At 44.5% G+C, this 27,790-nt stretch overlaps 1 protein-coding gene across 3 annotated transcripts in view; it reads left to right on the top strand.

The window, feature by feature from the left end:
- The window catches only part of CACNA2D4 (calcium voltage-gated channel auxiliary subunit alpha2delta 4), a 131,634-nt gene that overhangs the window by 6,665 nt on the left and 97,179 nt on the right, over positions 1 to 27,790 (top strand). For all 3 annotated transcript variants that reach the window (XM_074902143.1, XM_074902144.1, XM_074902145.1), the window contains exons 3-12: positions 5,628 to 5,744; positions 7,207 to 7,266; positions 8,707 to 8,869; positions 11,079 to 11,210; positions 13,302 to 13,362; positions 13,959 to 14,109; positions 15,702 to 15,776; positions 16,977 to 17,066; positions 25,797 to 25,910; positions 26,996 to 27,074. In XM_074902143.1, coding sequence (XP_074758244.1) covers positions 5,628 to 5,744; positions 7,207 to 7,266; positions 8,707 to 8,869; positions 11,079 to 11,210; positions 13,302 to 13,362; positions 13,959 to 14,109; positions 15,702 to 15,776; positions 16,977 to 17,066; positions 25,797 to 25,910; positions 26,996 to 27,074 — 1,042 coding nt within the window. The remainder of the gene's footprint in view (positions 1 to 5,627; positions 5,745 to 7,206; positions 7,267 to 8,706; positions 8,870 to 11,078; positions 11,211 to 13,301; positions 13,363 to 13,958; positions 14,110 to 15,701; positions 15,777 to 16,976; positions 17,067 to 25,796; positions 25,911 to 26,995; positions 27,075 to 27,790) is intronic.

The raw sequence follows: 27,790 nt of genomic DNA, 5'->3' as shown, positions 1-27,790 counted from the left end.
CAAACACTCATATTCCAGTGCAAAAAAGGATTTGGATATCATTTGCCTTACCTTGCTGATGAGCCCTCTACTTCCCTCTCCCCACAGTGCTGCTTTCTGGAGCAAGGGAGCATCTCCTGCAGCATCACCTTTGCTAGGCTTGGTCAAGAAAGGCCTTCAAGGTTAATTGCAAAGGTCTATACTGTTCATCAGCTCTTCTTATGTGCAACAAAAAGCTGATGGCACTGATATAGGTACTTCACGTCCTAATCATGAGGCAGCTGTGGTGGAATATAGATGCAGGCAAAAGTTTGGCTTTTAGCAGTTTTGATGATGCTCTTGCATTGCTTATTCTTCCATGGGGTCCCTAAGAGATAATTGCCAGAGGCAAAGTGACATGCTAAGGCATCTCTGATGGATGCTGGAGCTCCATTGGGCAGGAGTTACAGATTGGGGTTATCTGATAGTCAGGTATCTGTCTCTGATGCTGTATAGGTGTGCTTCAACACACCAACTTGCACTGCTTCTGTGGCTATTTCTAACAGATTAAGTGAGTTCATGTTCCTTAAGGGTCAAAAGTCAGTGGGACTAAGGAGAACAGGGGTTAGATTGAAAATAACAGTGTAGTGAAAGTTAATGATGGAGGCCAAGAATGGCAGATGTGGCACCAAGGTGAATGTCAAGACAGCTGTGCTGTCTTGCCCTCTGGAGATGTTGAGCCAGATCACCTCCCTCTGTCCACACCGTGTTTTCTCTTGGGATCTTGATCTCTTTGGGGCAGGGGGTATATAAGGCCTGTAGATGCTAGTGTAGTACCACTAAAAGTGACAATCATGGCAACCAGATCTTGAACAAAAATCCACAACTCTATCAGCTTTTGCTGTAATTCACTAGAAGTGAAGAAAACTATTTTCTGATTAAAAAGAAACCTGAATGTAACCAAATCCAATCTAGCATTCATGTCAGGGCAGAGCTATATTTCCCTGGTGGTCTGACAACCTCATAAAATAATTGCACTTGCCTGTCCCAGTCCATGTCCACATGGTTTTCCTCTTGGAGAGGGGAAGGTGTCTGGTTTGCTCTTGTGTGTGTTTGGGCTTGGATACAGCACAGACCGATTGTATTTTGCAGTCTCTGGACACCCCTAAGAGGGACAGTGTCACCTGGGACTCACTGTCACCACTTCCAGCAGGGGATGCTTGATCCAGCCTTGCTCTCTTAATACTCCAGCAAAGGGTCATCTCCTAAATGGACATCCTATCCTGCCCTAACTTTATTTAAGCACTTTAAACAGCTGAAGTTTACCCTTCAACCCTCAAGTCCCACTTTTTGAGCTCCTTCATTTCGCCTTATTTCCCTAGGATTAGGCAAGTAGTCTCGGGGATGTCCCCCTGTTTTCCTGGGACTAAGGAAATAGGGGAGGACCAGCCAGCACCTACTTCTTCAGTTCTCTCAGCCTCCATTTCTTTAGCGAGCACTGGGTCAGCCACCTTCTTGCAAATCAGCATCCCAAAGCAGGGACCATCCTAGACGGCTCCCTCTGTGTCCCTGACAGTGCTGCAGGACAGCTTCAGGAGGAAGCAGATGGATCTTTTACTGATATAGTACTATTAGTATTTAGATTACTATTAGGCAACATTTTCATGCCCCATGAGATGCACCTTGGCAGACCCCAAATAGCTTTATGTAGATCACCACACCAGTGAAGACTGTGGCCAAGTCAGGCCTGAGGAGCCAAATGCACTGAAATCTGGAAATCCAAATGTGTGTTCTTCAGGCACCGTCCTCTTTTTGGGTCATTGTCTCTCTTTCACATTAAATATTTTTCTGTGTGCATGAATATGCACAGATCAGCAGAAGGGTGGGGTGGGGAGCACAGTGCAGAGGGCAGACAATTCCTTCCTTGGTGCTTGTTTAAGTCGACAGGCATTTTACCTTTGAGGAAATACAAACTGAGAGATAACAGCACCTTTCATATCTTACTTCATCTCCCTTGTGCCTAATAGGCTTGAAGTAACCATCTTATTGTTGTTTGGAGAGCCATAATTTTACAGTTACAGAATGTTTACTTTTTTTTTTTTTTTTTTGGCTTGTTTCCCCCAGAAGAACCCTAATACCATGTTGCAAACTCAAATGGTCAATTTCTTACTAGGCTTCATTGTTCCCATAGACCTGGTGAGTCACCAGACATCTCTTGAATCCATAAAGACAGGTTCTCACCCTGGATCGGAGAGCTTTGAGGAAGCTCCCAAGCAGTCAGGATATCATCAAATTAAACCTTGCAGAGGTAGCAAAAGCTGAAGAATGGCTTTGGTTTGATGGCTGAAACATTTATTGTATTCTCTTGATCATTATGCAGCGGAGATTAAGATAAGCTTGCGCACTTAAACCTGGTTGAGAGATGATGGATCTGTATTAAAATGCTGGCTGGGCTCTAGGACAGATGTGGGTGATACAACTGGAGTAAAGAGGCAATGTGAAAGGCTGAGTAGGGAGAGGGCAGTAATATCTCCCAGAGCTAAGCAACAGAAATTTTGAACCTGGCTTATTAGGTCTGTTTGCAGACAGTGACCAAAGGCCTGGGGCCACCAATGGCAGCCATGCCAGGAGGACATCATGGTGGTTCTGGGCTTCTTGGGGCTTGCCTCTGGGTGACAGAGACACCATCAGCTTCAGCAGACCCAAACCAACTTTTCTTCTACCGTCTTAACTGCATTAGAGGTGTGTCTGAGTATTAACCCCTGCTTCCTCCTGTGGCTGAGATGCCGATTGCCTTCTCTTGTGGGTATTGCTGAGAAAGGACATCAGGGCCTGGCTCCAGCTATGTAATTACTAGAAAGCACTACAAATAACTACATAGCAAAGAACAGATGAATTAAAGAAGTTCAGTCAAGACACTTTCCTGGGTGAAGATGAAAGGAATGTCTTTCACACTCTTAATATAGCTTCACTAGCAGTGATTAATGCAACACTGTGTACTTCAATGGGCTAAATTTCATGGAGGTGGGAACAAGAAAATCTATTTGGTGTCATATCTCTGTTTGCAGATAAAACTTAGGGTACTGAATCCTGGATATTTCACTTTTTAAATCACCACCCCCATCACTGTGGAAGGAGAATCTTAATGAATTGCTCCTGCTGTTTTAAGGAAATACTAAGTACTAGCTGAATATGAAAAGATTTTCTGTTAGATAAATTAACTTTTTGGCCCCTTTTCAACATCAGATCCTTCCAGCCAGTCTTCCTAAGCTTGTAGCTGTTTAGTGTTCTGTAAATTATAATGATCTGATAACCTGAACCCTAAACTCAGGTTGTGCAGGTTAACTTTGGTCAGCTACAAGCACCTGTGTTGACAATTGCTGTGTACTTTCAGCCATGGTATACATTTCAACCATGGTGATAACAGTACTGAAATCACAGGTACTATTCCAATGACCACCTTTAAGAACTCTTGCAGTGAATATTCATTAATAGCAGTAGATTTTAGTGATGAGAATGCATATACAAAATGGTTTGGTGCCTTCTTTTTGTAGGGAAAAAAAGCTCCAAGGGCATCTGAGCTTAAACCTGGTGTATTCCTTGCAGCCTGTTGAAACTTTGCACAAAGGTTCTGGGTTTTTTTTTGTCTTCCCAGCTCTGATGAGTTCTCGGGGCAAGACGTGTGTATGGTATTAGCAGACTGCTCATGATTGCTCATGATTACTTTTACCCTATTAACATCTACTTGTCAATGTGTCAAAAGCACATTAAAAAGTAATTGAGAAGTAAAGAGCCTGGTTTTTTTTTAACTGAAGGTATGACTCAAGGTAACCGATGGCAGGTCACTTTGTAAAGCGCATGCTTGCCCATGCTGGTGTGGTCCCCCCCTTCACTAGCTTTCCCAGAAGAGATTACCCTCCTCCCTCCGAGGAGGGCCTGATTAAAGCCTAGCCTGGCAGAGATCACTTCCCTCACGATGAAACCGTGACATGGAGCTAAATGGGACAGGTTCCAGCTGGGATGTGTGCTGTGGTCTCATCAGCAACCAAGGACCTTGGCTGGGGGGGGTGGTTTTTGCACATCCCTCTTCTGACAGCATGGCTACACTAACCTTCATGTTCAACCAAACCTCCTCCTCCTCCTCCCCCACTCATCCCAGCTACCCAGCTGCAGCAGAGGGGATGCGAGGCCTGGCATTTTTAATCCAATAAAACCCTTGCTGTTAATCATGCCAGACAGAGTGAGCAGCCTCCCCACCATGCCTGCTGCAGGCTTGATGCTGCTGCTATTTCTGTCTGACCTCCTCAGCTTGCCCCATGCTCAAGGCATTTCTTGCTCTGCCTGTGCTCAGCTGCCCTCCTGGATGGTCAATAAGCTTCTTGAACAAAAGGAGCTCTGCTTGCTCACTCTAAAGACATGCAAAGTCCCCCTTCCCTGACCCACCCCACCATTTTCTTCTAATTCAGAAATGCCACTAAAAGCCCTGCCATCCCTTTACCCTGTTCACCACCTCATTTTGTACTGCCACAGGGAGTCCAGCCCTGGCAGAGATTGCTGCTATGGTGCTAATACAACATGAAGACAGAGGGGGTGTGTGTATATACTGTGCAGAGAAATGATGATGAGGGACCAGGGAAATTCAATTGGTTGCCTTTGTGCTTCCACATTACTGAGGAAATAAGGCTCTGTCTTTTCTGAAATAGGTTAATTGTCTTGTGTCCTATTGCGAGTTTTCTTACTCTTTCTTTCTGCCTATCTCTGTTAGCTTTTTGATTTTTTGAAAAAGAGAAATAAAGGCCATTGTATACAGTCTTGAAAGGGCAGATTTAGGGAGGCAGATTACCATTACCCAGTTTGGGAGTACTCTCAGGTTTTTAATGCCTAGATCATATGAAACATGGTCAGAAGAAACTGGTTATCTCTAAAGCTGTCAGATCCTGATCCTTCTCATTACAGCATCTCTCCCAGTGGAGACAGCACTAAGTAGCCATGTTTGTGATTCCTACTTTCTGGGAATTGCCTCTGTGCTTCTCTTGGCCCAAAGCATGCTCATGAATGCTGAATAAGAAGCATCATAATTGTCTTGCTGTCCTTTCCTTGGCAATCTCCCACCTAAGCCCTAAGCAGACCCTTCTTGCTGCAGACCCGACAAGTCACCCTACAGATATGATGGCAGTGTGGGAGGACAAGACGTGCACTAGCATGACATCTTTCCCATTAGTGCCCCAGAACACATATGACATAGGAGGTGAATTAATGACAGAATACAGCTCTATTACCTTTCCCTCCTCTCTGCCTCAAGTAAATTTCAGGTATGTGATGCATATAATGTTAGTACGGATGTAAGCACAATGTATATTTTAGGTTTTTAAAACTCTTATTTGTAAGCACTAATAGCTTCAGGTACATTGCTGTTTTCAACATCCACAAGCTCACAATTGGATCAGTTGCTTTTACTTAGTTAAGATGCTTTGTGTTATGGCCAGTGATCTGCACACACCCGTATTATGAGGCAAAAAGGGATGAAAGGCAAAGATGGGAAGTGATAAATAAGACCAGTTATTTCAGCACATCTTTCTTTGCCAAAGACAATACCTAGCTAGCAATAATAGATTCACCCTTCTTGAGAGCCTTCTGCTCAGCAGGATTTTCTGCTTTTCCTTGGGTAGAAGTACAAAGATGTGGAGCCGACTCTGAAGATCAAAGAGGTGGATGGCTTAGAGCTGGTGAAGAAGTTCTCAGAGCAGATGGAAAGCATGCTCCGCAGGAAGGTTGAAGCTGTTGAGGTATGACCCTGGGGCCTAGGGGAAAGAAGTCCTCTCCTATCAGCCCCAGAGCAGTAGATGCAGGCCTCCTGCCTATACTAGGAGAGTGTGGGCGCAGAGGCTGTGCAAGGACTTCCTTGCCCAACCAAATGCCTGCTGGTGCAGCTGGCTGCTCACTCTGAGCTTTAAATAGACACTGGTGGGAGGATGTGGGTGTTCAGACAAGGGAATGCTGGCTTCTCCCTCAGCCCAAAGTAGGAAATAAGATAAAAACAAAGTCTAGGAATAAATATGAGGGAACGAACACTCTTTTAGGAGAAAATAACTGTTTAAAGAGAAAAAAAAACCTCTCACAAATGAAAATAAAGTTTATCTCTGTGTAATGCACTCTGGCCATCAAAGACTAGTAGCTTGTTTCAGCTGTGTGTGTGGCTCAAGGGAAATTCCTGCAGCCCCTGAACACAAGCTGCAAGGAATGTGCTTGGATTTCCAGCTGTGTACATGGGGAAGCATGGATGAGGTAGCAAGAGGTCTTTAGCTCTTTCTGTGTTGGACATCAGAGCAGGTAATCACTATGGCCCCTCTTACTGCTTGCATCTAAGTATCTATCATATACCCTTATATTTACCTACTGTGAAAAGCATATTTCTGCAGTCACAGTGCCTTGACTATATAAGGCGTCTAATGTGGAAAAGTCATCCAGAAACACATAATTCGAATCTCAGAGTGAAATGTGGGCATATTTAGACCCAGAGCTTTGGCCCATAACATTAAATTCATAGACTTTTCCATTGTTTAGATTGCCTTATCCTTTGTGAAGGAGCAAAAAGTAGTTTTGCTGAAACTGTCACTGGTTGTGCAACTCTGAAAACATGTACATGTTTAGCTGGATTCCCTCCTAGTCTGTACCAATTGATAATTAGTGTCCTGAAGCAACATATTGGAGAATAGTAGTTGATCATATTGCCTTCCATAAATGGTAAGAGCTTACAAATGACTGCAGTATCACTGAACCCTTTATGAAATCAAGTCACGGTCTTTGTCTCAGTAACAATACCAGACTGAGACTCCCACAAGGCCTTTTCCTTTGATGAAATCCTGACATCAGGCTGGGTCTGAAATGCCTTTCCGATGGCTTTTTGGAAGGGTTCATGGAAAATGAAATTAAATCTCTGGCTGTTGTTTCTCTAAATGAACATGTTTCTCTTTGTATATGTCCTATGACATCTAATATTGCTCAGAGGTTTAGCAGGGGCTCTGGAGTAAGTAGATGTGAATATACTTCCCAAGCTGTAAATTGCAGCACAGAATGATGGATCAGCAGAAAAGGAGGGAAGTTTATAGCCCCGTGCCTCTGTGTTGTGGTGGAGGAGGCAGTCATGTGTCTTTTCACTAACTGTGTAAATGGTTGATATAGCTGGAAGAGCTTCTGGAGGGCTTTCCACCACACCCACTCATCTTTCTTTCTGTGCGCTTGCATTAGAGGTTGGTGGAAGCAGCAGAAGATGCAGATCTGAACCATGAGTACAACTCCTCACTGGAGGTAAGTTTATCCCTGTCAGTGAAAAAATGTGACACACATCCTCAGAGACACTAGCCAAAAGGCAGGCCTAGTAGCCCCCAGCCACTTCAGGCTCATAGACAGGAGGTTCCTTGTCTTCAGGACACTCAGCTTGTCTAGAAACCAGTGTGATTAAGCGATACCAACGTTGTCACTGTGTGACATGTTAGTGCAAATTAGCTGATGCTTTGTGGGTTACTTGACTGGAAAATGAGCTAAAAATTGTGTATGAGCAATGAGGAGAATGCTGTTACAAATACCCACAGAAAACTTAATACTAATGAGCTGAGTTTCTCATCATCTCTCAACAGCTCCCATCATCTTTAATCTACCCTGCAGACACTCACTTGTCAAGACTCCCTTGTAGGTGAAAGCTTAGTGCTGTTCAAGCAATTTGGACAATTGCCTTTCTGTTAAAAACTATAGCCAAGCTACAAGATTATTGCTGGTGAAGGGAACTGGAGAGAAAACTGATGAAGGAAGACTGCTCTCCACAGTACAAGTGCAGAGTGCTTAGCAGAAGTACAGGCTACCTCTGCAAGTACAACTCTCCGCGCTGGGAAAGAGTAGGACTGAAAATGCTTCTTGAAATCAAACTATCTACCAATTTCACCTCTACCTCTTTATTTAAAATCACATTACAGTCATGCTGGATGGGTCAACTGCATTCACAGTAAGGGTCACAGGTGAGTCAAGGCACATGACCCTGTATTTGCACACACAGTTCACACTGAGTACTGTTAGTGCTTGAGCATAAATCCTTAAATAACCTCTGCTCTCTGATAAAGTCAGCAAAAACATCTTAAAAACATATATTATTCAAAGGTAAAGAGTGTCCTGAAGATACTAAAGTGACCATGGATGCTAAATCCCCAGTGGCCTTCGCAGGGAGAAAACTGTGCTGCCTTTGAGCACCTTCTGCTCTATCCTTTGCTCCGACAAGTGCTTGCTGCTTGGAGTGAGGGGATAATCCTAGCTGGATGTACCTCAGAAGTTAACTCTAGTAAATGACAGCTGTAGAGACAGGGCACGTAAGGTCAGCATTGGCATGCCCTCTTACAAACCTGGGAGCTAGACATAGTGAGACACTCTCTGGCTAGTCACTTAAATACCTCTGAGGGACCATGGGAGTCTGCCACTGTGTCCCTTTGCTCTCAGGTGGCTCTTCTGCTCATGGTTATTGCCATGCTTTCAGTCATGGGGGCATCTGACAATAAGAAACCAGGCAGAAACCATCATCTGGGCAGTTTGACACTCTCCAGTTGGTAACAGAGCTTGTTTGCTGATCATCTTGATTCTATTTGAAGCCTGAATTCTCTAGATATCTTTTTTTTTTTAAGGAGTGTTCTTGGGGAAGGCAGTACTGGTAATTGTCTTGTTCTCTCTTGTTGCCTTTCTCTTTTCTGTTGTCTTCATCAACAGTTTGATTACTACAACTCTCTCCTGATTAATGAGAAGGATGAAAATGATAATTATGTGGAGCTCGGAGATGAATTCATTTTGGAGCCAAATGAACATTTCAGTAACCTGCTGGTGAACACCACATACAGTGATATCCAGCTCCCCACCAATGTCTACAACAAAGGTAATGGCCTCTACTGGCCTCTACTTTCTTTCTACTGGTAGGTTGCTGTGGAAACTACCCGTAATAATACTGAAAGAGAGGATGGGAATAGAAAAAAAACAACTGACAGAAAACAGGACTGTAAAGGTATTGTCCTAAGGCATGGTCATGCATGTATAGTAGCCTGTCACTGTGATAGGGCTTAGGTATAATCTGCTCTTAGAAGACCTCTAATGATAAACAGGCCTCCATCTTAGGCAGGCAGTATAGTCTCCTACAGTTTATATACCCAACTAAAGACACTGTGAAGCAAACTGTGATGTGAATTTATTGGCAGTTGTTACTCTGCACAAAGGGTCAGATCTTTGGGTGTCAAGGATCTCATTGATTTCAGCCAAGAATTTAGACCCCCAAATACATTTGTGTTATGAGGCACTAACATCTCATGGGGACACTCTTAATTCCCAGTGAGCATATACACTGGGGACTGGGGGTAATTCACAGATGCTACCAGGACATGACTGTTGTGGGCTATTTTCCATTTTCAGCAAGCCTTTGGCACTTTAGCAGCTGCAGGAGCTCAGGGAGGTACTGAGGCTCACATGGCTTCATCTCTGCCCAGACTGTGTCCTCCTCCCCTGCATATTTACACCACTCCAGCTGCACACCAGAAGCCAGTCCATCTCCAGGCTGCTGCCAAATCTGCAGGCTGAGACACCAGCCACAATTGTTCTAAGTTTACTGTTCTTTTTGTCCAATGTTCGAAGCTGTCTGAACTGGCTCCTTCCTTGCCTCCCCATCAACTCTTCCCCTTGCATATGTTTAGACAAGAAAAAAAAAAAAAAAAAGTGTCATTACTTCTCATAAATGGAGCTTGTTTATGGTCTTCAGGACCAGAAGGAGCAGGCGCTCATAACTGTGCTCACAACTGCTACGTTATTTGGAGGGACAATAGAGGGAGTTCTATTTCTCCCATGATTTTAAATTAATTCCATCTGGTCTGACAGACACAGACACTAAAGTTTTGATCACAATAGAGCCACCAGCAGAGCTGGCTGTGGGTAGCTCCAACAGCTACATGAAGTAGGTTGCTGTGAACAGCAGCATACAAAGAGGTGGACAAATGGCCGCTGTCAGAGACAGCCAAGAGGCACTTCCCAGATAGCTGATTTCTTGCTTGTTCAGCTTGACACAAACCATCCAGCTGCTCCCACTATAGCTGGAGAGTGAGCAGCAGATGGAGGAAGAGGAGAGCTGCTCCCATGCCCAGGGCTCCTCCCAGGAACAGTACCTGGCAGTACTCCCTCTCTTGCAAGCAGCAAACCTGGCTCTCCACAGCTCGTCTGGTTCCCTTCCTGCATATGTTACTTTGGCCTCATCGCTGGTGTGCCACAGCTCAATTTTTCCCCTATTTTGACCAAACCCGCCTTTACTAAAGTGACTAAACAGGAAGTGGTAGGTCAAAGCCCCATTCCTTTCAACATTATTACAGTTAATCCTACAATGACCAGTTTCTTATAATTCCCTGCTTCTATTGCTGCTGCTCTGTTTCGTCTCCTGAGGAAATGAGTCAACAAAGACACCAAATATACACTGCATCTTAACGAGTTCTTGCAAGTCTGCAACTTCCTGTTGATTCTGATGAGATCAGGGGCAAGGGAGGACAGCTCAGACTTTGTGAAAGAGGGAAGACAAAGAAAAAAATAAAGAATTGTTGAGGAAAGAGAGAGAGAAATTACATATAAATCCTAGAGCTCTTCTGTCTTAGGTAATCACATCTAGCATAAATTTAAACACTTTTTGCAGAAAGGCTGTTCTGCTCAGTGGTGAACCAGGCAGTTGCCTTACAACAGACACACATCTCCTCTTAGGTAGCAGCCGTATCCTGCCTGTGTGGCATACTAGTTTTGCCCAGCACCGTGCTGGTTTTCCTGGGTCTCTTGGAGCCCTCTTCCAATCGGACATAATGCCCAAGGGCAGACAAGGCTGGTAGGAGAAATGGAGATAATAGCATATGATCAAGCTGAGATCACCTGTAGTACTCAGTGGTGACCTGCCCTCCAGGATTTACTTGAATGCTGCCTCCAATTCCCTGCCCAATGTCAAAGCTTTGGACAAGGCTGCATTATTCCTGGGACTGCCTTCGTTCCCACCCACTCCTCCATCAGGTCAAGGGTGGGTATCCTCCCCTCTTTTGCACACTTTTTTTCCCATCTTCTTTCCCCCACAGACCCTGACATCCTGAATGGAGTTTACATGTCAGAAGCCTTGAATCCTATTTTTGTGGACAACTTTGAAAGGGATCCCACATTGACCTGGCAGTACTTTGGCAGCTCCACTGGATTCTTCAGGCTCTACCCAGGTAAAAGAGCAGAGATCAGCTTCACTCTTTCAGTGTAATGCAATAGTCTTGCAGGACAGCATCCGTGTCATGGAAGAGCCCAATCTGGCAAAGCTGGGTGTAGTGTGGCACTATGAAGGAGGGGTGCAGTGAGCAACATATTCAGTGCATTGGTTACTGCTGCTTAGGCTGAAGGAATACAGCTACCTGAAAGGACATTGTAGAGAGGGTGGTGCTGGTCTCTTCTCACAGGGAATTAGTGACAGAACAAGAGGGAATGGCTTTAAACTCCAGCAGGGGAGGTTCAGACCGGACATTAGGAAAAAAATTTTCGCAGAAAGAGTGGTCAGACAGTGGAATAGACCGCCCAGGGAGGTGGTGGATTCACCATTCCTGGGTGCATTTAAAGGTCGTTTAGGTAAGATGTTGGGGGATATGGTATAGGGGAGAACTTTGTAGAGTAGGGCTGATGGTTGGACTCGATGATCCCAAGGGTCTTTTCCAACCTGAATGATTCTGTGATTCTATTAGTGCCCATGGCAGGCATAAACCCCTTTTTCCCAAGTGGATCAGTCCCCCAGGCATGTTATCCTTGCAACCCCAGAGGAATTTGCTTGCCGGGATGTGCCTTGGGCAGGCTGCCTTCCAAAAACCTCACAAAACACCATGGCAGGACCTGTGAATCTTGCAGGCAGGGTGCAGAGGCTGCAGGAGGGCTTTCTGCCTCATGCTCCCCTGTAGTTTTTAGTGGTGGCCACAGCCCCTCTCCATTTCTGAAGCCACACTTGGCAGATGCAACTGGTCAACTTGACTTCTTGTTCACTTGCCAGCTGCAAGCAGCAGGTAAAGTCACTGCAGAAGAGGGAGGCCCTGTGCACAGAGAAATCCATGAGATCCTCTGCAGCTGTAGTTTGGCCTGGTGGCCCCTTTGTCAGATGGCTGCATGTCCTTGTTCTGTGACCTGTCACATGTTGTGGAAGGGGAAAGCAGAGATAACACAACATAGAACAAATACAGGCTGGGTGATGAGTGGATTCAGAACAGCCCTGAGGAAAAGGTCTTGGGGTGTTGGTTGAGGAGAAGCTCACCATGACCCAGCAATGTGAGCTCACAGCCCAGAAAGCCAACTGTATCCTGGGCTACACCAAGAGAATTATGACCAGCAGGTCAAGGGAGATGATTTTTTCCCCCCCTCTACTCCACTCTCGTGAGACCCCACCTGAAATACTGCAGTTAGCTCTGGGGCCCCCAGCATAAGAAGGACATGGACCTGTTGGAGTGAGTCCAGAGGAAGGTCACAAAGATGATCAGAGGGCTGGAGCACCTCTCCTGTGAAAACAGGCTGAGAGAGTTGGGGTTGTTCAGCCTGGGGAAGAGAAGACTCCAGGGAGAACTTACAGGGGCCTCTAGTACTTAAAGGGGGGGCCTACAGGAAAGATGGGGAGGGGCTTTTTACAAGGGCATGTAGCAATAGCACAAGGGATAATGAATTTAAACTGAAAGAGGGTAGGTTTAGATTAGATATAAGGAAGAAATTCTTCCCTGTGGGGGTGGTGAGGCCCTGGCACAGGTTGCCCGGAGCAGCTGTGGCTGCCCCCTCCCTGGAAGGGTTCAAGGCCAGGCTGGACGGGGCTTTGAGCAACCTGGGCTAGTGGAAGGTGTCCCTGCCCATGGCAGGGGGGTTGGAACTAGATGATCTTTAAGGTCCCTTCCAACTCAAAACATTCTGTGATTCTATGATAATTGTGACCAGAGCCTTTAGCAGGGAATCTGCAACATATTCCTGTCAGTGCTGCTGCTTTTTTATGCTCTCAACCACCCTTGGGGAGAAAAAGATGTTGTTGACAACTACATCAAAGTGGCAGAAAGTTCAAAGCAAGTGCAGTTGTTCCCCAAATTCCGTCAGATTATGCCTAGTACATTTTTTAATAGAAACTTAATAAATGGTTCACTGAGAACTGCCGAAGACCACACAGCTCTGCTTGTCTTTCTGCAGAATGTAGGGTAGCTGGGTCTCAGCAGTGAACAGCAGAAGTGCAGGTGCCTGGGGTGTGGGGAGCAGATGCCTGCCTGTCTGTGTGTGTTGATTGCTCCTTTTGCTGCTCCCTTCAGGAATAAAGTGGTTACCAGATGAGAACGGAGTTGTCTCCTTCGACTGTAGGAATCGTGGCTGGTAAGAGATTTGGAGAGACTTTGCCAAAGCACCTTTCAGTCTTCCCCTCTCCCTCTTTTCCAAGGTGACACCTTAGTGGCTGATCAGCAGTTACTGATTGCTCCATGCTACTCCTGCAAGAGATGAGGGGTACATATGAAGGCAATACCAAGTTAGGAAGCCCTATCGCCTGTCAGCACCAGAATTCCATATGGCATCTAACAAATGCTACATGGAAATTGTCCCCAGCATGTCCTTTCTCTGTCCTATCCTCCTTATAATTCTGCAACCAGAGGGATGGGGCTGTTCAGACTCTAGAAATGCAGGTCATTTACTCAGCATGGCTAAAAAAGGCTTTAGCAATTGTCACTCTCAGTTGAATCTGGACATATGTCTGCAGCAGGCACAGCACTTGCCAATGTGGGAAGTGAGATGCTGGGGCCCATGAAAGAGGCAGGCTGGTAGGAAGGGACCCATCAGATGCCCAGCCTCACTGCTGGATAGCTGTGTTCATGATGCATGTCATGCTGCGGGTAGCAACATGTGACAGCAGCATGCCCAGCGTTCCTCCTCCCTATAGGCTCACGCTGCTTCCTTGTATTCTTCTTTTTATAAAGGTACATTCAAGCGGCCACCTCTCCCAAGGACATTGTCATCATTGTGGATGTCAGTGGGAGCATGAAGGGCCTGCGGATGACCATTGCCAAACACACCATTGCCACCATTTTAGATACTTTGGGAGAAAACGACTTTGTCAACATCATTGCAGTAAGTTATCTCTCATTTCCAGTGCTGAATTGTCATTTTGTGCCTCACACCAACACTTCAGTCCCTTTAGCAAACTACAGGCATTACAGTGGCATAACTACAGTACTTAGTACCTATGTTGGATGGCGGATTAAAACTAATTATCCTTGGGAAGTCGACTTCGAGTGGTCAGCAGGGTGGCTGCTAAATCATCTCACCCCCCTCTATGGAGGATGTTATCTGCATCCTTTTGTTTACTTAGGGATGTGACTACAACAGAGATAACAAAGTGCTATGGATGGACACCTGAGCTAACAGGCACCTGAGCTAATAAATTCACCCAGCATAGCATAATACTGTATTTGGGTCCAGCAGCAGTATAATCCTCAGGGTAATGTTTTCAGGCTATGAAATTACCACCATATATGTTTTTGTGCACCAGCATCCTGCAAGGCTGCAATCCAGTTCATAGTCAATCTGCACAGGCCTGCATGGAGTTTGGTCAGGTTGCCTCGGTGTTACTCTCTCCCTTTTTAAGACCTGCTCAGGATAAGGAGCAACCGGCTACCCCCAGAGAACCAGCACCACTGACCACAGAAAACAAAACTTTTCTGTGATCCATGGGAGGTTGTTACCAAGTTAAAGGCAAATGGCAGATTACCTCCTAATTTTCAAAGCTAAGTCAAGCACCATCCCTTTCCCCAGGCTGCTTTCTATAAAAGCTTGTCAGGGCACGGTCACTGAGATATAAAGTCTACTTTTTGTTGATGGCTTTTTATTTTGTAAGATAGTTAGAAACTGCAGAGCTGACAGCTCTGTCTTTATATGGCTGTATAGATGGAATAGTGAACAGTGCTGGCAGAAAAATGGAGGGAAGTCATTAAGGTGTTTGAAATATTATCTATTCTTCAAAAATAATCCCAGAAAGGGCATATAATATATTCCTTTACTATACGCACACCAAGAACCGACCGCTCAGATGCATTATAGCCTGAACTAAGCTCCTATTGATCAGCTGAGCATCAGTGGCTTCTTAGCCATGCTCTTATGAATTATGCTCTTCTGAACCTTGCAGGAAAATGTTTACACTAGTATGATTTATCTCATGTATTTATTGGGCTAGAAACATACACCTCACTAATTATCACAGTTTGGTGGATATGTGGTAACTTGATATGCTAATATTCAGCAGTGTGCCAGAGGCATCAGACATTAGGCTACAGAACCACTTGCAAGGTTCAGCTGGTGACTGGGAACTCACAGACTTTCCAGAAGTCAAAAGTATGCGCAAACAGTGCTAGAAGCAAGTCCAGGGGCACAAGCTAATAGAGTGTGGAGAAAATCTCTACAGTGTGAGTGGGGGAAAAAAAAAAAAGTAATTTTGTATGTGTAGATATGTCCAGACAGAACTCATCAAAACACCATGATTAACAAATTATTTAAACAAATACAAGATTTATCAAAATTATAATCACTACAAACAATTCTTGAGGGAAATATGTATAACATGGCACAATGCTCCATACTGCTTTCTAAATATCCACCTAGGACATGAACTCGTTTTATGAATTTTCTCCCATTACAAATCCTTTCTTTTCATTTTCTCTTTGCAGTACAATGATTATGTTCATTTTGTCGAACCCTGTTTTAAGGGTATCCTGGTCCAAGCGGACAGAGATAACAGAGAGGTGAGTACCAGGTTCCTACCAATGTTATTCAGGTAGCTCTCTTAATGTTAGAGGTACGTGGGGTTAGGATGTTGTGACATGAAAATCCAGGGACAAGAAACAACCATCTCCCAGAAGGGTTTGCATTTCAGAAACAAGCACCACTTCAGTGGTGTGTGCTGGCTCCATGGTTCATCTTTGCTTACACAAAACTGCTGTAAGACTGGGTCAGCTGGCTGGCTAAACAGCAGTAACCAGCTTCCCCTGTGTCCCCATGCTACCAGAGCACAAGTGGACCTAGCCCAGACTGCTGTGTAAAAACCGTGTGCCAGAGGGCAAAGGTTCTCCATCTTTGAAACTCTACATCCTCAGCCCTCAGAAAGGAGAAAAATCAGCCCTTTCCTGGTGAAAGCACTCTCAGCCTGGCCTGATCCTTTGCCAGGGTGGACTGCCAGCAAGCTTTTTCTGATGAGGGGTTTTGCTGCTCTGATCCAGGAGGGCTCAGCAGCCCTGAGGTAGTCAGCCTGCATCCAGCTGCCTCACCACCCTCTGGGCTGACATGTATTTTTAGCTCTTCTTACTGTTTTTCTTCCTTTTTTTCTATTAATACCACAGAGGCAGTGCATCCCTGCATGTCTTCAACTGGATTTCTCTCCAGATTTCTTTCCCAGCTTAGCCCTAGGTCACAGATTATGACTCAAAAGGGTGATGTCTCCTGCAGTGTTTCCCAGAGGATCACCAAGCTTTTTGGACACAATTTTGTGGAAAGCACTCTCGGATCAATGTCTCCGAAGTAGTAGACAACCATTCAAATTTTTTCTTTTTCCCAATCCTGTTGCTGTTGCATGCACAGGAATGTTTTCTTGGGGGGGGTTGTTTTTTTTTTTCCTGGAGGGGTGGATAAGGGAAAGTCCGATTTCTAATAGTTTTGTCCCTTGCATGATGTCTCGTGAATTGCCAATGATTCACAGCACACAGGCTGAGAAATGCAGTCCTGCTGCGGCTGTGTTGGCAAAGGTGCAGCACAGTGGCACTGTCAATGGAGCAGCCTCTTGACCTTCCGACCTCAATCTGTCACCATGTTGTACTACCCTGCCAGCGGTGGCAAAGGATCAGGAGCCCAATGGCACAGACTTTCCCAGGTTATCCTTTCCTTCCTCAGTCAAAGGGAGCATCCTGCCTTCAACTCATTGCTGCCTTTTTCCCCTCTCTTGTTGCCAGCACTTCAAGCAACTGGTGGATGAACTGCAGGCAAAAGGAGTGGGGACGGTGAACAAGGCTTTGACAGAGTCCTTCAAAATTCTGAGGGAGGTAAGAGTCAGTGCTGATGCCTGTGTTGGGCACAAGTGTCTCTGCCCACCCCTACCTTCCCCTCTACATCTGACTTGGCACACCCTCACGGTGCTGCAGGGGGGAGGTAGTATGAGCTGATCTCAAAGGCCCCAAATTTGCAACAAGCAGTGTGCAGGAGTGACCCAGCTTTGGGAAGGTGGTTTGTGCGTGATGCTCTGGGGCTCCTGATTCCTGCCCAGGAGGTATCAGGAGCCAACAAGGCTGTGGCCCTGTGAGTGTTTCCTTAACAAGCACCACAGCTGGGCATTGCCCAGGCACCTTAGTTACAGATGGTGTCAATAAAACATAATTAATTAGCTGAGTGCAACAATTCTGGTCTTAAGTAACATTATTAGTGAGCCTTGGTGAGTAGATCACGATGAAGACATGAAAGATTATTCTCAGGCTTCACATTTATTTCAGTGTCACTTTGCTGAATATCAGTGCTTGGGGAAGAAATCACAGGTACAGGAGAATTAATCAGTAATTCTGATCATGTCCTGTGATCAAAATTGTGAATGATTCATTGCCTTATGTGAACAACTGGGATTTCAGTAGCCTGGAGGTAAACACAAGACTTGACTCTGTTTCTTAAGGAATGTTAAAAAAGAACCAGCTGACCATCCCCATCTCCTCATGGCGCTGTCTATAGTGGGGTCAGCCTAAAGATGCCAGTGCCTTTGGTGCTGACAAAAATATGTACATGGTACAATGCTAGTGACCATAATGATGGTTTTGACATTCAAGGTAGTGTGCTAGAGGTATTGATACCCTGGGAAGGATTCTCCACTCTTATTTTACAAACAGAAAGTATGTTAGCTATGGTAATGCTGTTCCTAATTTACGCCAGTGCAAGCGTCTTCGGATTGAACCCAGGGATGGTGGTAGCTGAGTTGACTTGTCAGTGGTAATAGAAACATAATGGTTTTCATGGCAACCCGAAAAGAGTGTGGTGTAGATTTGACAATACAGTAATAGGCTGGAAGCAGTCCTAGTAGTAATGGTTCAACATTTTTGGAGAAGATAGTTACTGAGATGACCAGGGAAGCAGTAATGATGTAAACCTAAAAGAATTACATGGACTAGATGCCTGCTAGATTTATCTACATGTATCCTTACACTTTATGACCAGATCAACTTTACCTTTAAAAGCAAAGATCCAGAGCCTATATAGGCCTGTGTTATATAAGTCAGAATATTTAAACAATTTTTCCACCAGAAGAAAAATGATTTCTTACTATCTAATGTAGCACTGGTTATGTACAGTGACAAGAGATTAAAGACCATCAATGCAGTACAACTGCAAACTCTCTTAACTAGCACAACTTTGAAGGTCTCGGTGGAGAATAATGGAGCATAACCCTAAAGAAAGTTTGCTTGCCCCAGCTGAAATAGCAGCCTGTCATGCCAGGCACAGATACCAAAACTGGTCTGGTTCCACTAATGAGGAGACCTCACAGCCCCTTTCTGACAAGTATGGCTCACCCACTAGACTAGGCAATCCTTAAGCTTTCAGGAGACAGGATCTTTATAAAACCCTACATGTTTTGAGCCAGGCATGCCATAGGAAATAGAAAATACATGGTGGAACAGCTGAGACAGAAAACACTGTCCTCCAGTGACATAACTGGACCAAAAATACTTCTGGAGAGTGATATCCATGCAGCCTAATGGACTAATGTAACTCCACTGCAGTAATAGAGAAGAAATTCTTTGGCAGGTAGAGAAGATACATTTTCCTCTCTATTTGACATCAAAAATGCAGCCAACAGTTCAAGTAGTCATCACTTGTCTTGATCCTTGTTGATTCTCCCTTGGCTAATGAGCTCAGAACAGCTCTGAGATTGCTCTTAGACAGTACATCACCCAGTGGTGATAAAACCTTCTGGTGTTATTCACTCAGAAGGTGAGGTGCTGCTTCCCTCATGCTTTTCATTATCACCTCAGATCTGGGGAGAGAGCAACTGACTCAGGCATTTGATCATCTTTCCTTTGAGTACCCACAGATGAGGAAGTGTGGCTGTTGTCTCGGTGACTGCTGATGTTGCACTTCTCTGCATCTTGGACATTGCTGTCCATAAAACAGGAGTTCAGAAACAGTAACTTTGTTGTCAAAGAAAGGTGTAAAACAGGGCTATATATCTCTACCACCCAGCTTTCCTTTCCGAGTAACACCAGTTGCAGCTTTCTCACAGTATGTCATTCAGTGTTGCATGGACCATGATTGCCTCTTCTTTAATAAAATGGGACCTCGGTCCAAGGTCACTGAAGCCATCAGCTGGGAGCTTTGTTCCCAGCTGGCTGTGGGACAGCTGCACACGCAGCAGGAGGCGTGTGGAACCTCCTGCAAGTCACTTTGCAGCTTCATCCCAGGACTTCTGTCTGCCTGGTGGCATTCAGAAGAGACAGAGATTGAGTCTTGGTGCACACGCAGTAGTGCCAGAGGCTGCACATACATAGGCATGCAAGTGTGGCAACATGCCTGTTGTCCTGCAGCAGCCTTTCCCAAACTGGAGTTTCCCTGGTAAGAGCTCATCTAGAAAGTGCCTTGATGTCACCAGTCAGAGAACCCCAGGCTCTGCAAGTACCACAGCTTAAGGCAAAAGGGTACCACCTACCAAGTGCTCTTATGCTTTAAGGAGTCTCTGAAATCTTCTCTTAGAGCTTCTTAGATCTGTATCAGCGATAAGGGAGGAAGAGGATTTCCATCAGTGTGCCCTTAAACAAATCTGTGCTGCTGCAGTCATGCAGGCAGAAGAAGGGAGAACTTTGGTGAAAATGGCCACCCTCTTCCTGTCAGACAAAATTCACATTCTCTGCTTGTAGTCATAGCCATTTCTCACAGACAGTCCTGTTGTTCACAGGAGCATACGCAAGAGAATGAAAATTAAAATTGCTACATCACACTGATGAAACAGGCTCTGCTGATTACAACAGACAACCAGTAATAATATCTGTAATGAAAGTGACTGCAAAATTTCCCTGGTAATTTTCCTCAGTCCAATTGCTCATAGAATTAATAGCCCAGTAGAGATCTATTCAATGAGGTATGAGTAGCAGAGAGGGGCTGAAGAAGAGCACAATCTCTCCCTGTCTTTGTTTTCCTTCATTATCTTCTGAGGTAGACAGGGTATATTTTAATCTGTGACGCAATTTGCAGAACAGCTTCAGGAGAACAGTTAGCCAGAGCCTCCCCTGCCCCTCTCTGCCATGTTCAATAAACCACTTAAACTCTCTATTTCAATTTATCCACAACACCAAGTGGTTTCAATAAAATGTGTCCCAGAAAAACCATGGTCTTAAGCATACACTTATAAGGTGCTTCACAATTCTCAGGTGCTATCTTTTGAGTTCCTTTCTTCTTTATCAAGTCTTAGCTAACTGCTATCTTCTCTTTTTGTTTTGACAAGCTTGGCGCATCTTGTTCTCTCACCCTTTTACTGTAGGATTCATACCCCTTTGTTCTGGCCACTGCTCTGCTCATGGCTGCTTCCAGGCTGCCTGCCCTCCCTGAAACACCACCCTCCCAACAGTATGTAAGTGCTGCAGCTGAGAGCTATCAAATGCTAAGCAGAGCAGAATAATTACCTCCCTTGTTTTACACACCAAGTCCTCTTAACACAATGTAAGGCAACAGCTACATTTCTTCTGACACTGTCATGTTGTTAATTCCTACCCAGCTGATCTGCCTCTGCAGTATTCCTCTCCAGCCAGTATTCAGCCTCCTGTTCGGTCTTTGAGTCTCTGACTATCCTTCCTAATGTACATCAATTGTAAATTTATATTTTTATAGACATGCCAAATATATGTGTGTACATATATACATATGCAAACACACTCCCTAATCCTAAGAGTCATATATATTCATATATTTGTGATATATGAATCTTTTAGGATTAGATAGTATAAAATCTGTGACTCTTATAGGTCCTTCTTCCTCCAGATCTGCTCAGAGTAAGCAAGTAATTTGAAAGCTAATATTTTCTGACCCTGGAGCAAAAGAAACCCCAATTTCTGCTTTCTGAGGCCACCTTGGAATAATGTCTCCTCTTAACACCAAGCTGGTTTAATGGTGCCTTGATTTGCTGCTGAACTCAGAAATTACATAAATTTTTAGGTTAATTATGAGTAAGTCACTCCAAATCAGCTATAGGTAGAAAAACATGGTGAAACTTGTAACAAACTGGATTTCAGTGAGACATAAAGTTCTGTAACTTGAGCAAAGTGGTGTCATAAAAAGAATGAACTTGTCTGCTGATGTGAGTAATCAAAGGAGCTTGTGGCCTCTTATGCCCTACCCGTGTGGAGAACCATTTTATTTGCACACTCACAAGAGGACTGTGTTACTAATTTTTCTAGTAATGTGCTAGATATTTAAGGACAATTTAGCCACCTAGTTTCCTCCCTTGTAACAAATGTTTTCTGTTGATTCCCTCTTTGTCCTTTGGGATCTCATATGGTCCCAGTCAGGTCTTAGCCTATGAGGCAAGTAGTTCAGCAACACCTTCTGCAATTCTTTCCCTTCCTGCTGAGCACAGATTATTCAAATGCTTTTAATTAACTTGTTGTTTAACCCCACCACTTTGTGACCCTGCCTGTATTTCATTCATTCTTTTGTTTCTTATTACTTCAGTATGCACCTAGCCATTACAGTATTGTTCTTTTGATGATGAAGTATGGAGGCTATAAAGAATCTCTGTCTGACCATTTGCCTGTTTTTTTTAACCATCCGTTTTTTTATCATCTGATAACTCTTTTTACTCCATTTCTTGTGTCTTCTCTGAACATTTATAAATATTTTCTTGATTCTATGATGCTTGCATTTTTACAGACCTGGATTCTGCAGCATATTTTTCAGGATAGGCAAAGCTCAGGATTTCATGTTTACCAGTTTATGCCATTTTGCTTAATGCCATCTCTCGTTTCTTATTCACTGGCTGTTTCCTTCTCTACTGCTCATTTTCTACCCATGAGACACCTTACACCAAGTTTGAATTGTCAGTAATTCTGGAGGCAGGTCTGCATAAGAATGGGGCAGAAGAGACAGAGAGGGGCTGCCCAGTCATCTGGCCAGATGTGTACACAATCAGCATGTGTGCCTGCGCATCACTGAGCTATGCTGATGTTCCTATTGCTTCACTAGTAACTATGTGCCGGGCTATAACTGCAAAATAAACGGCAATGAGCGAATAAGGGAGTACAAGAGACTCTGACACTGAATTAATTAGATCATGCATGATACTCCTGGCAATATGACCAAAGTTATACAGGAGAATACATTGCTCCATACCTCATTCATCAACCACAGCTCTAGACCGCATCTCTGCAGATTCCTGTTCTGTGAACATCTTGTTCCTCATCTCCTTTTCTTTCACATTCCTGACACTTCAGTCAGATCAGGGAATTATGCTCACAGCTTGATGTGAATGCTGTCAGATCATTTGCTACAGCTGCAACCAGCCACAAAAGGACCTAAAATTCAGGGATTACCTCTTGTTCATTTGTTTTCTAAATCTGTCTTTTTAATCTCTATTTCTATGACACTGATGATCTCATTTTCTCTGTTGAAAATATCATCTACTCCTGTAATTAGGAGATTGCTGGTTCTGATACAGCATCTAATTTCTCAGTATCTCAGTATTATGAGGTCTGAAGTAAGATATATGAAGAGATGTCTTAAGTAGTTTGATGAAATGGTGGGTGACCTTAACTAAGTGTTAATTCAATAATTGTGTAAACAAAACATGTTTTAGATTGCAACAGTCTAGAATAAGCTGCTTTCATAACTACAAGGTTCATGCATCGTGATCTGAACCTCATTCTGATAGCATCTCCCGCACCATCGTAACCCTATGCCTCCCTAATGGATGCTCACACTAGCTGTTCTCGTCTCCTAATCTGCACACAGCTGATCTCTCTCCTAGGAATAGCTCCCTTGAGACTCCTTGTCTTTTTCCTACCTGATGGTCTGCAGCAGAATCCCATGTGGCTGTCAATTGCTTTTCCCCTTTCATTTGCACTGAAAAGCATCCTATGCTTGTTCCTGTTGTGCACCCTCAGCCTTTGCCCTGAGTCTTCTTGCTGAGCAAGGAGCACATGTGCTCTGACCCCTCCTGGCGCTCCAATTACCCTGTAGCTGGTGCTGATGGGGTTTTTTCCATGGTACGAGGTGTAGAAGCTTTCTGGACCACTGGAAATGTCAGACCTTGGGGACTCTATAGAGAAGGACATGGGAGATCCCCACTGCTGGGTTGGCATGACCACAGCAGCAGAGTTACAGTCTGTCCCCCCTCTGAATGTGCTGCTCTGGTGATATGAAAGAGGAACACACCCAGAAACTTCATCCTGATTCAATAATTCACATGGATGCCTTTCCTTAGAACAGCTAGTTACAAATGACCCTGTTACATTACCCTTCTCTCTCATCTGTACAGGTTCTGGTCAGTGATACAAGTAATGGGATTATCATGAAACAGGGAGAGATGGGTTCGTACATGTGGTCATTCAGAAGCTGTTGAATCCATGCTTACTGCAGTAGAGTAACGGGTACTTCAGTGATATTAATAGTGATGTTGAAGGAGGCAGGACTGATAACATCAATGCTGGTGGAAGGAGACATTATGGTGATATTAGGATGGAACCTGGTAATTTCATAAGGGGCAATCACAGAGGTAATTGTAGGACTGGTGAAATGACTGGGGAAATCTGGACTTGCAGTTGGCTTCCAGGCATCAATGGTCATGATGATAATCTGCAGTGGAACCACAGTATCATCTGTGTCGGTAAAGATATTTGCCTTCTGTCCTAACATAGCATTACCAAAACAGAAGGGACTTGTGAATTGAACCCTAAACCATCTAAAAAGTCCCAGTTCACACGCTGTGCTCTCACTGTCCCAATCCAGTGCTTGCTTTCTTTTTATGCAATTAGTCTTGCCACTTGGATACCTTTTTTCTCATAAGATATAACTATCCTTTCCAGTTTAAATTTGCTGCTGTGTTTGATATAACCTTAGTCGTCCTTCAGTCTCCTGTATGCTCTCCATCTCATGCTGTTGCCTCTCATTACTCTCTTGCTCAGAGTTGCTATATCTTCCTCTTTCCATATTTTTTTTATTCTGCATCATTTTCTGTATCCTCCTTTGTTGATTAGACTTCTCCTTGCTCAGAGCATACAAGCCACAATATGCTTGTGCAAGAAGTGCATACTGACCCTGAGCTAGGAGCTGCAACAAAGTAGCTGCTCATTTTTGTCTTGATGTTCTCTGCCACCTCCTCTGGTGACTGCTAACTCAACACCTGTGTTGATGCTGCGTAAGTGAAATGCTGGGGTTTCAACCCCAAGCCCCAAATTAAGGTTGATGTATGGTGATTCCCACAGCCCTTCACAAAGGGGGGGTGAGTTTATCTCTAAGCTTCCCTCCAGGGTGCTGCTGGCCTGTCAAGGAGAGCCATTGGGTAAAGGAGCCCCAGGTGTCCCACTTGGGGATAAAAGCTGGGACCCCTTGCAGGAAGGGGCAGTGTCTGTCTGTGAGGTTGATGCACTTTGCAGAGTTTCCTGTTGGGGAAGGACCTCCTGCCTCCCTGGAGCTGGGCTCCAGTCAGGTCTGGCTTTTGTAAACATGGGCTGTGTAGAGATTCAGTGTGTGGCTTCCTTGGTCTTATGTATTTGGCTTGTTGACTCGGTTGTCTCCCGTCCCTTCTATGGGAAGCTGCATTTCACCATTTGTTCCACCCATTGTTGGTCGTGGGGTGTCGTTGTTGAGGTCAGTGGGATTGATGTCGGTTATGTATAATCTGACTGACTTGTTTGTACTCCCAGCACTCGCCCATGTACCGACCCTTTTGTATCCAATACAATTTGGCTATTGGTTCATCTTTATGCTGGCTGTGTCCTTTATGCCAGGCCTGATAACTGGCTAAACAATAAGGCACTTGGTTCTCTAGAGCTGGTGTACTTGAGGGCGTGAGAGGCAAATGGCTCTGCATGCAGAAGCACTAGATAAGTGGCATTTGAAGCCTAGTCTTCCTGTCTGAATGGGCAGGGTCTGGTTTGCCCATAAGATCATGCATGTTCAATGCCTGCTTCTCTATGTGTCCTTGGGAGTACATCCACACTTGTATCCTAGTGTACTTCCACTCTACCTTAAGTATTATTTCTGCACAGATAATGGGTTATCTGTCACTACAGTGTATGGCCTTTCTGGCACATTCATAACCTATTTCAGCTCTGATGTCAGTAGCCTTTTTTCATGTGCTCCCGCCTTTTTCTACTATTTTTTGGCAGATTGATGGATTTACCCTGAAACGAGTCTGGTTTCTCCCTCCTCTTATATTTTCTGCCATTAAAAGTGACAGTTATTGCTGTCAAATCAGAATTGCAGTGTTTATGGTCAGTCTATGGCTTTTTTGCATAAATGAATGTGATTGTGCAAGAAGTGAGGCAGCAGGGAATCATACCCTTCCTCCATAGCACTTATTTTCTCATTATTTTACTTCTGTAAAGTCTCCTGTGTCTACACATGCTAGAAAGGGCTGCATAAATTAAAAAAAAAACACACATGCAGCCTACAAACACAGTCCTTATTTAAGCAGAGCTCTTGCTGAGCACAGCATGAGGTCTGTAAGAGGAAGTCAGGATCTGGCCCACCATGCATAAATAAGCTGCGACTACATGAAATGGTCTAATTCTCTTCCTCTCTGTTTGTAGTTCAGAGATGCTGGTCAAGGAGGCTTGTGTAACCAAGCTATCATGCTGATCACAGATGGAGCAGTAGAGGATTATGAAGCTGTGTTTGAAAAATACAACTGGCCAGATCGGAAGGTTTGTCTGGGAAGTGATAAATAGAAAGGGTGAGGAAAGGTGCTATCCTGCTATGGTGGGAGTAGAAGAGCGTGAGCCAGGATATCAGGCAGAGCTGAGCATTCACATACTCTAATACCCGTGTGCATCTGGCTGTAAACACAAAACAAAGCAGTCAGGCAGTAGCCTGTTGTGGTGATTTTATAGGTGGTAGGATCACAAATATCTGTAGGTCAATGAAGATATTTTTTTCATGCACTTTGTTTTCTAAAGGTATGGGCAATCAAAACATTCTCCTGAGAAGGTGATAAAGACTGCTGACCTGAGTATTTTAAAATTAAAAAAAACAAACAAACAAACAAATCAAAACACCTTTTACAAATAATTTTAATTCTATCCAGACCTGTTTATAATTGGTCCTGTTTGGGAAAGGTTTACCAGTTCTTATGGTGGGCAGGCTGTGGCCCAGACAACCTCTCTAGCTGCCTTCCAGCCCTATTATCTTTGAGGTCCGTGATTACAGGCTTGCGCTAGCAGAGCAGACTGTGAAAGTGGAATAGACCATGGCTCATCCTAAACCCTCCCAATTTATTTATTTACCTCAGCCCAGCTAGCAGCAATCCACAAAGGGAGAGAAGCAGCCTACTGAGAGACCAAAGCATGGGGCTTATTTCAGGATTGGCTCTTTTGTTGTTGGTCAAACACAAGAGAAATGGTGAAGCTTTCTCTAAACGATTCATGCAACCAGCTGTTCCCCTGGGTAAAGGATTCCTGTGAGCTATAAACCTCTCTGCGTGTGGTTGCTCAGTGCCTAGCAGAGCTGGTATCATAAAATCAAACAGAATTTGCACTTCTGCCTTGTTATTCATATGATCCCAAGTGCTACTTGGCTTTCAGGGCTTATTATAACTGGAAATTAAGTTCCAGCCCACAAAATGCAAAATAAATGGAGTGAGAGGCTCCTGTCTCTGTGTGAAGGCAGAGCTACTGATATGCACCACAAACAGGCATTCACACCAGTTTATAACAGGATGTCAAACCTTGTCCATTTGAATTTGGCAGAACATTACAGCCTAATTCATCTATCTTTCCGTTCTTGTTCCCAGGTCCGGGTTTTCACTTACCTCATTGGACGGGAGGTCACTTTTGCCCCCAATGTGAAATGGATCGCTTGCAACAACAAAGGTGATGTATGGGAATGTTTCATCAACCCCCATCATGCATGTCATATGTGGACTGCAGCTACAGGTCCCTGGACCCCTCTAAGGCTTACCCACTACAGCTGGGGCCTGGGAGCCCTTGGCTGAAAGACAGACTAAGGAAAAAACAGACCCTACTTGTCCACATGAAATGTGCCTGTGTCTAACACAAGTCCTCCGTGCTGAGCCACCACATTTTCCTGTCACAGTGCCAAGGGACACTATGACTGAGATTTATGCTGGCTGTTGTTCACCTAAATCCCTGTGCTTATTGTGTCCTAGTTGCTGGCTTTTGACAATCTAAAACTCTGCCAGAAAGCCTGACATTTTTTGGCTGAGGTGTAAACCAAACATCTCTTCTTTAAAGATTTTACAGCATTTTTCACAAGGTCTGCAGGTTAACCCCTATATCCTTGCCAAATTCTTTGTGTGCCAGTGGTTTCACTAAGGTACCAGAATAGCTTGTTAATCCCGCCCCAAAACCTCTAGCTGGTATGAATATTCTCTCTAGCTGGCATGAAATGGTATGAACGGGAAAATTCATTCAGGATAGGTGAGTCACCTCTATGCATTTGGGGGCCAGTTAAAAATTCCAGTTAAGTCCTATCAGAGTCTGCAAGGGTAAGGGAATGCCGAGGGGAAATCTTCCCTGTTTGGGCATGACCTGGCCTCAGCGTGCCTGAAGACAGCTGTGCTTGCTAC

The sequence above is a fragment of the Athene noctua genome, chromosome 3, assembly GCF_965140245.1.
Source record: "Athene noctua chromosome 3, bAthNoc1.hap1.1, whole genome shotgun sequence".
Lineage (NCBI taxonomy): Eukaryota > Metazoa > Chordata > Aves > Strigiformes > Strigidae > Athene > Athene noctua.
Note: the sequence above shows the minus strand (reverse complement) of the source record. Positions and strands in the feature narration are given on the sequence as shown.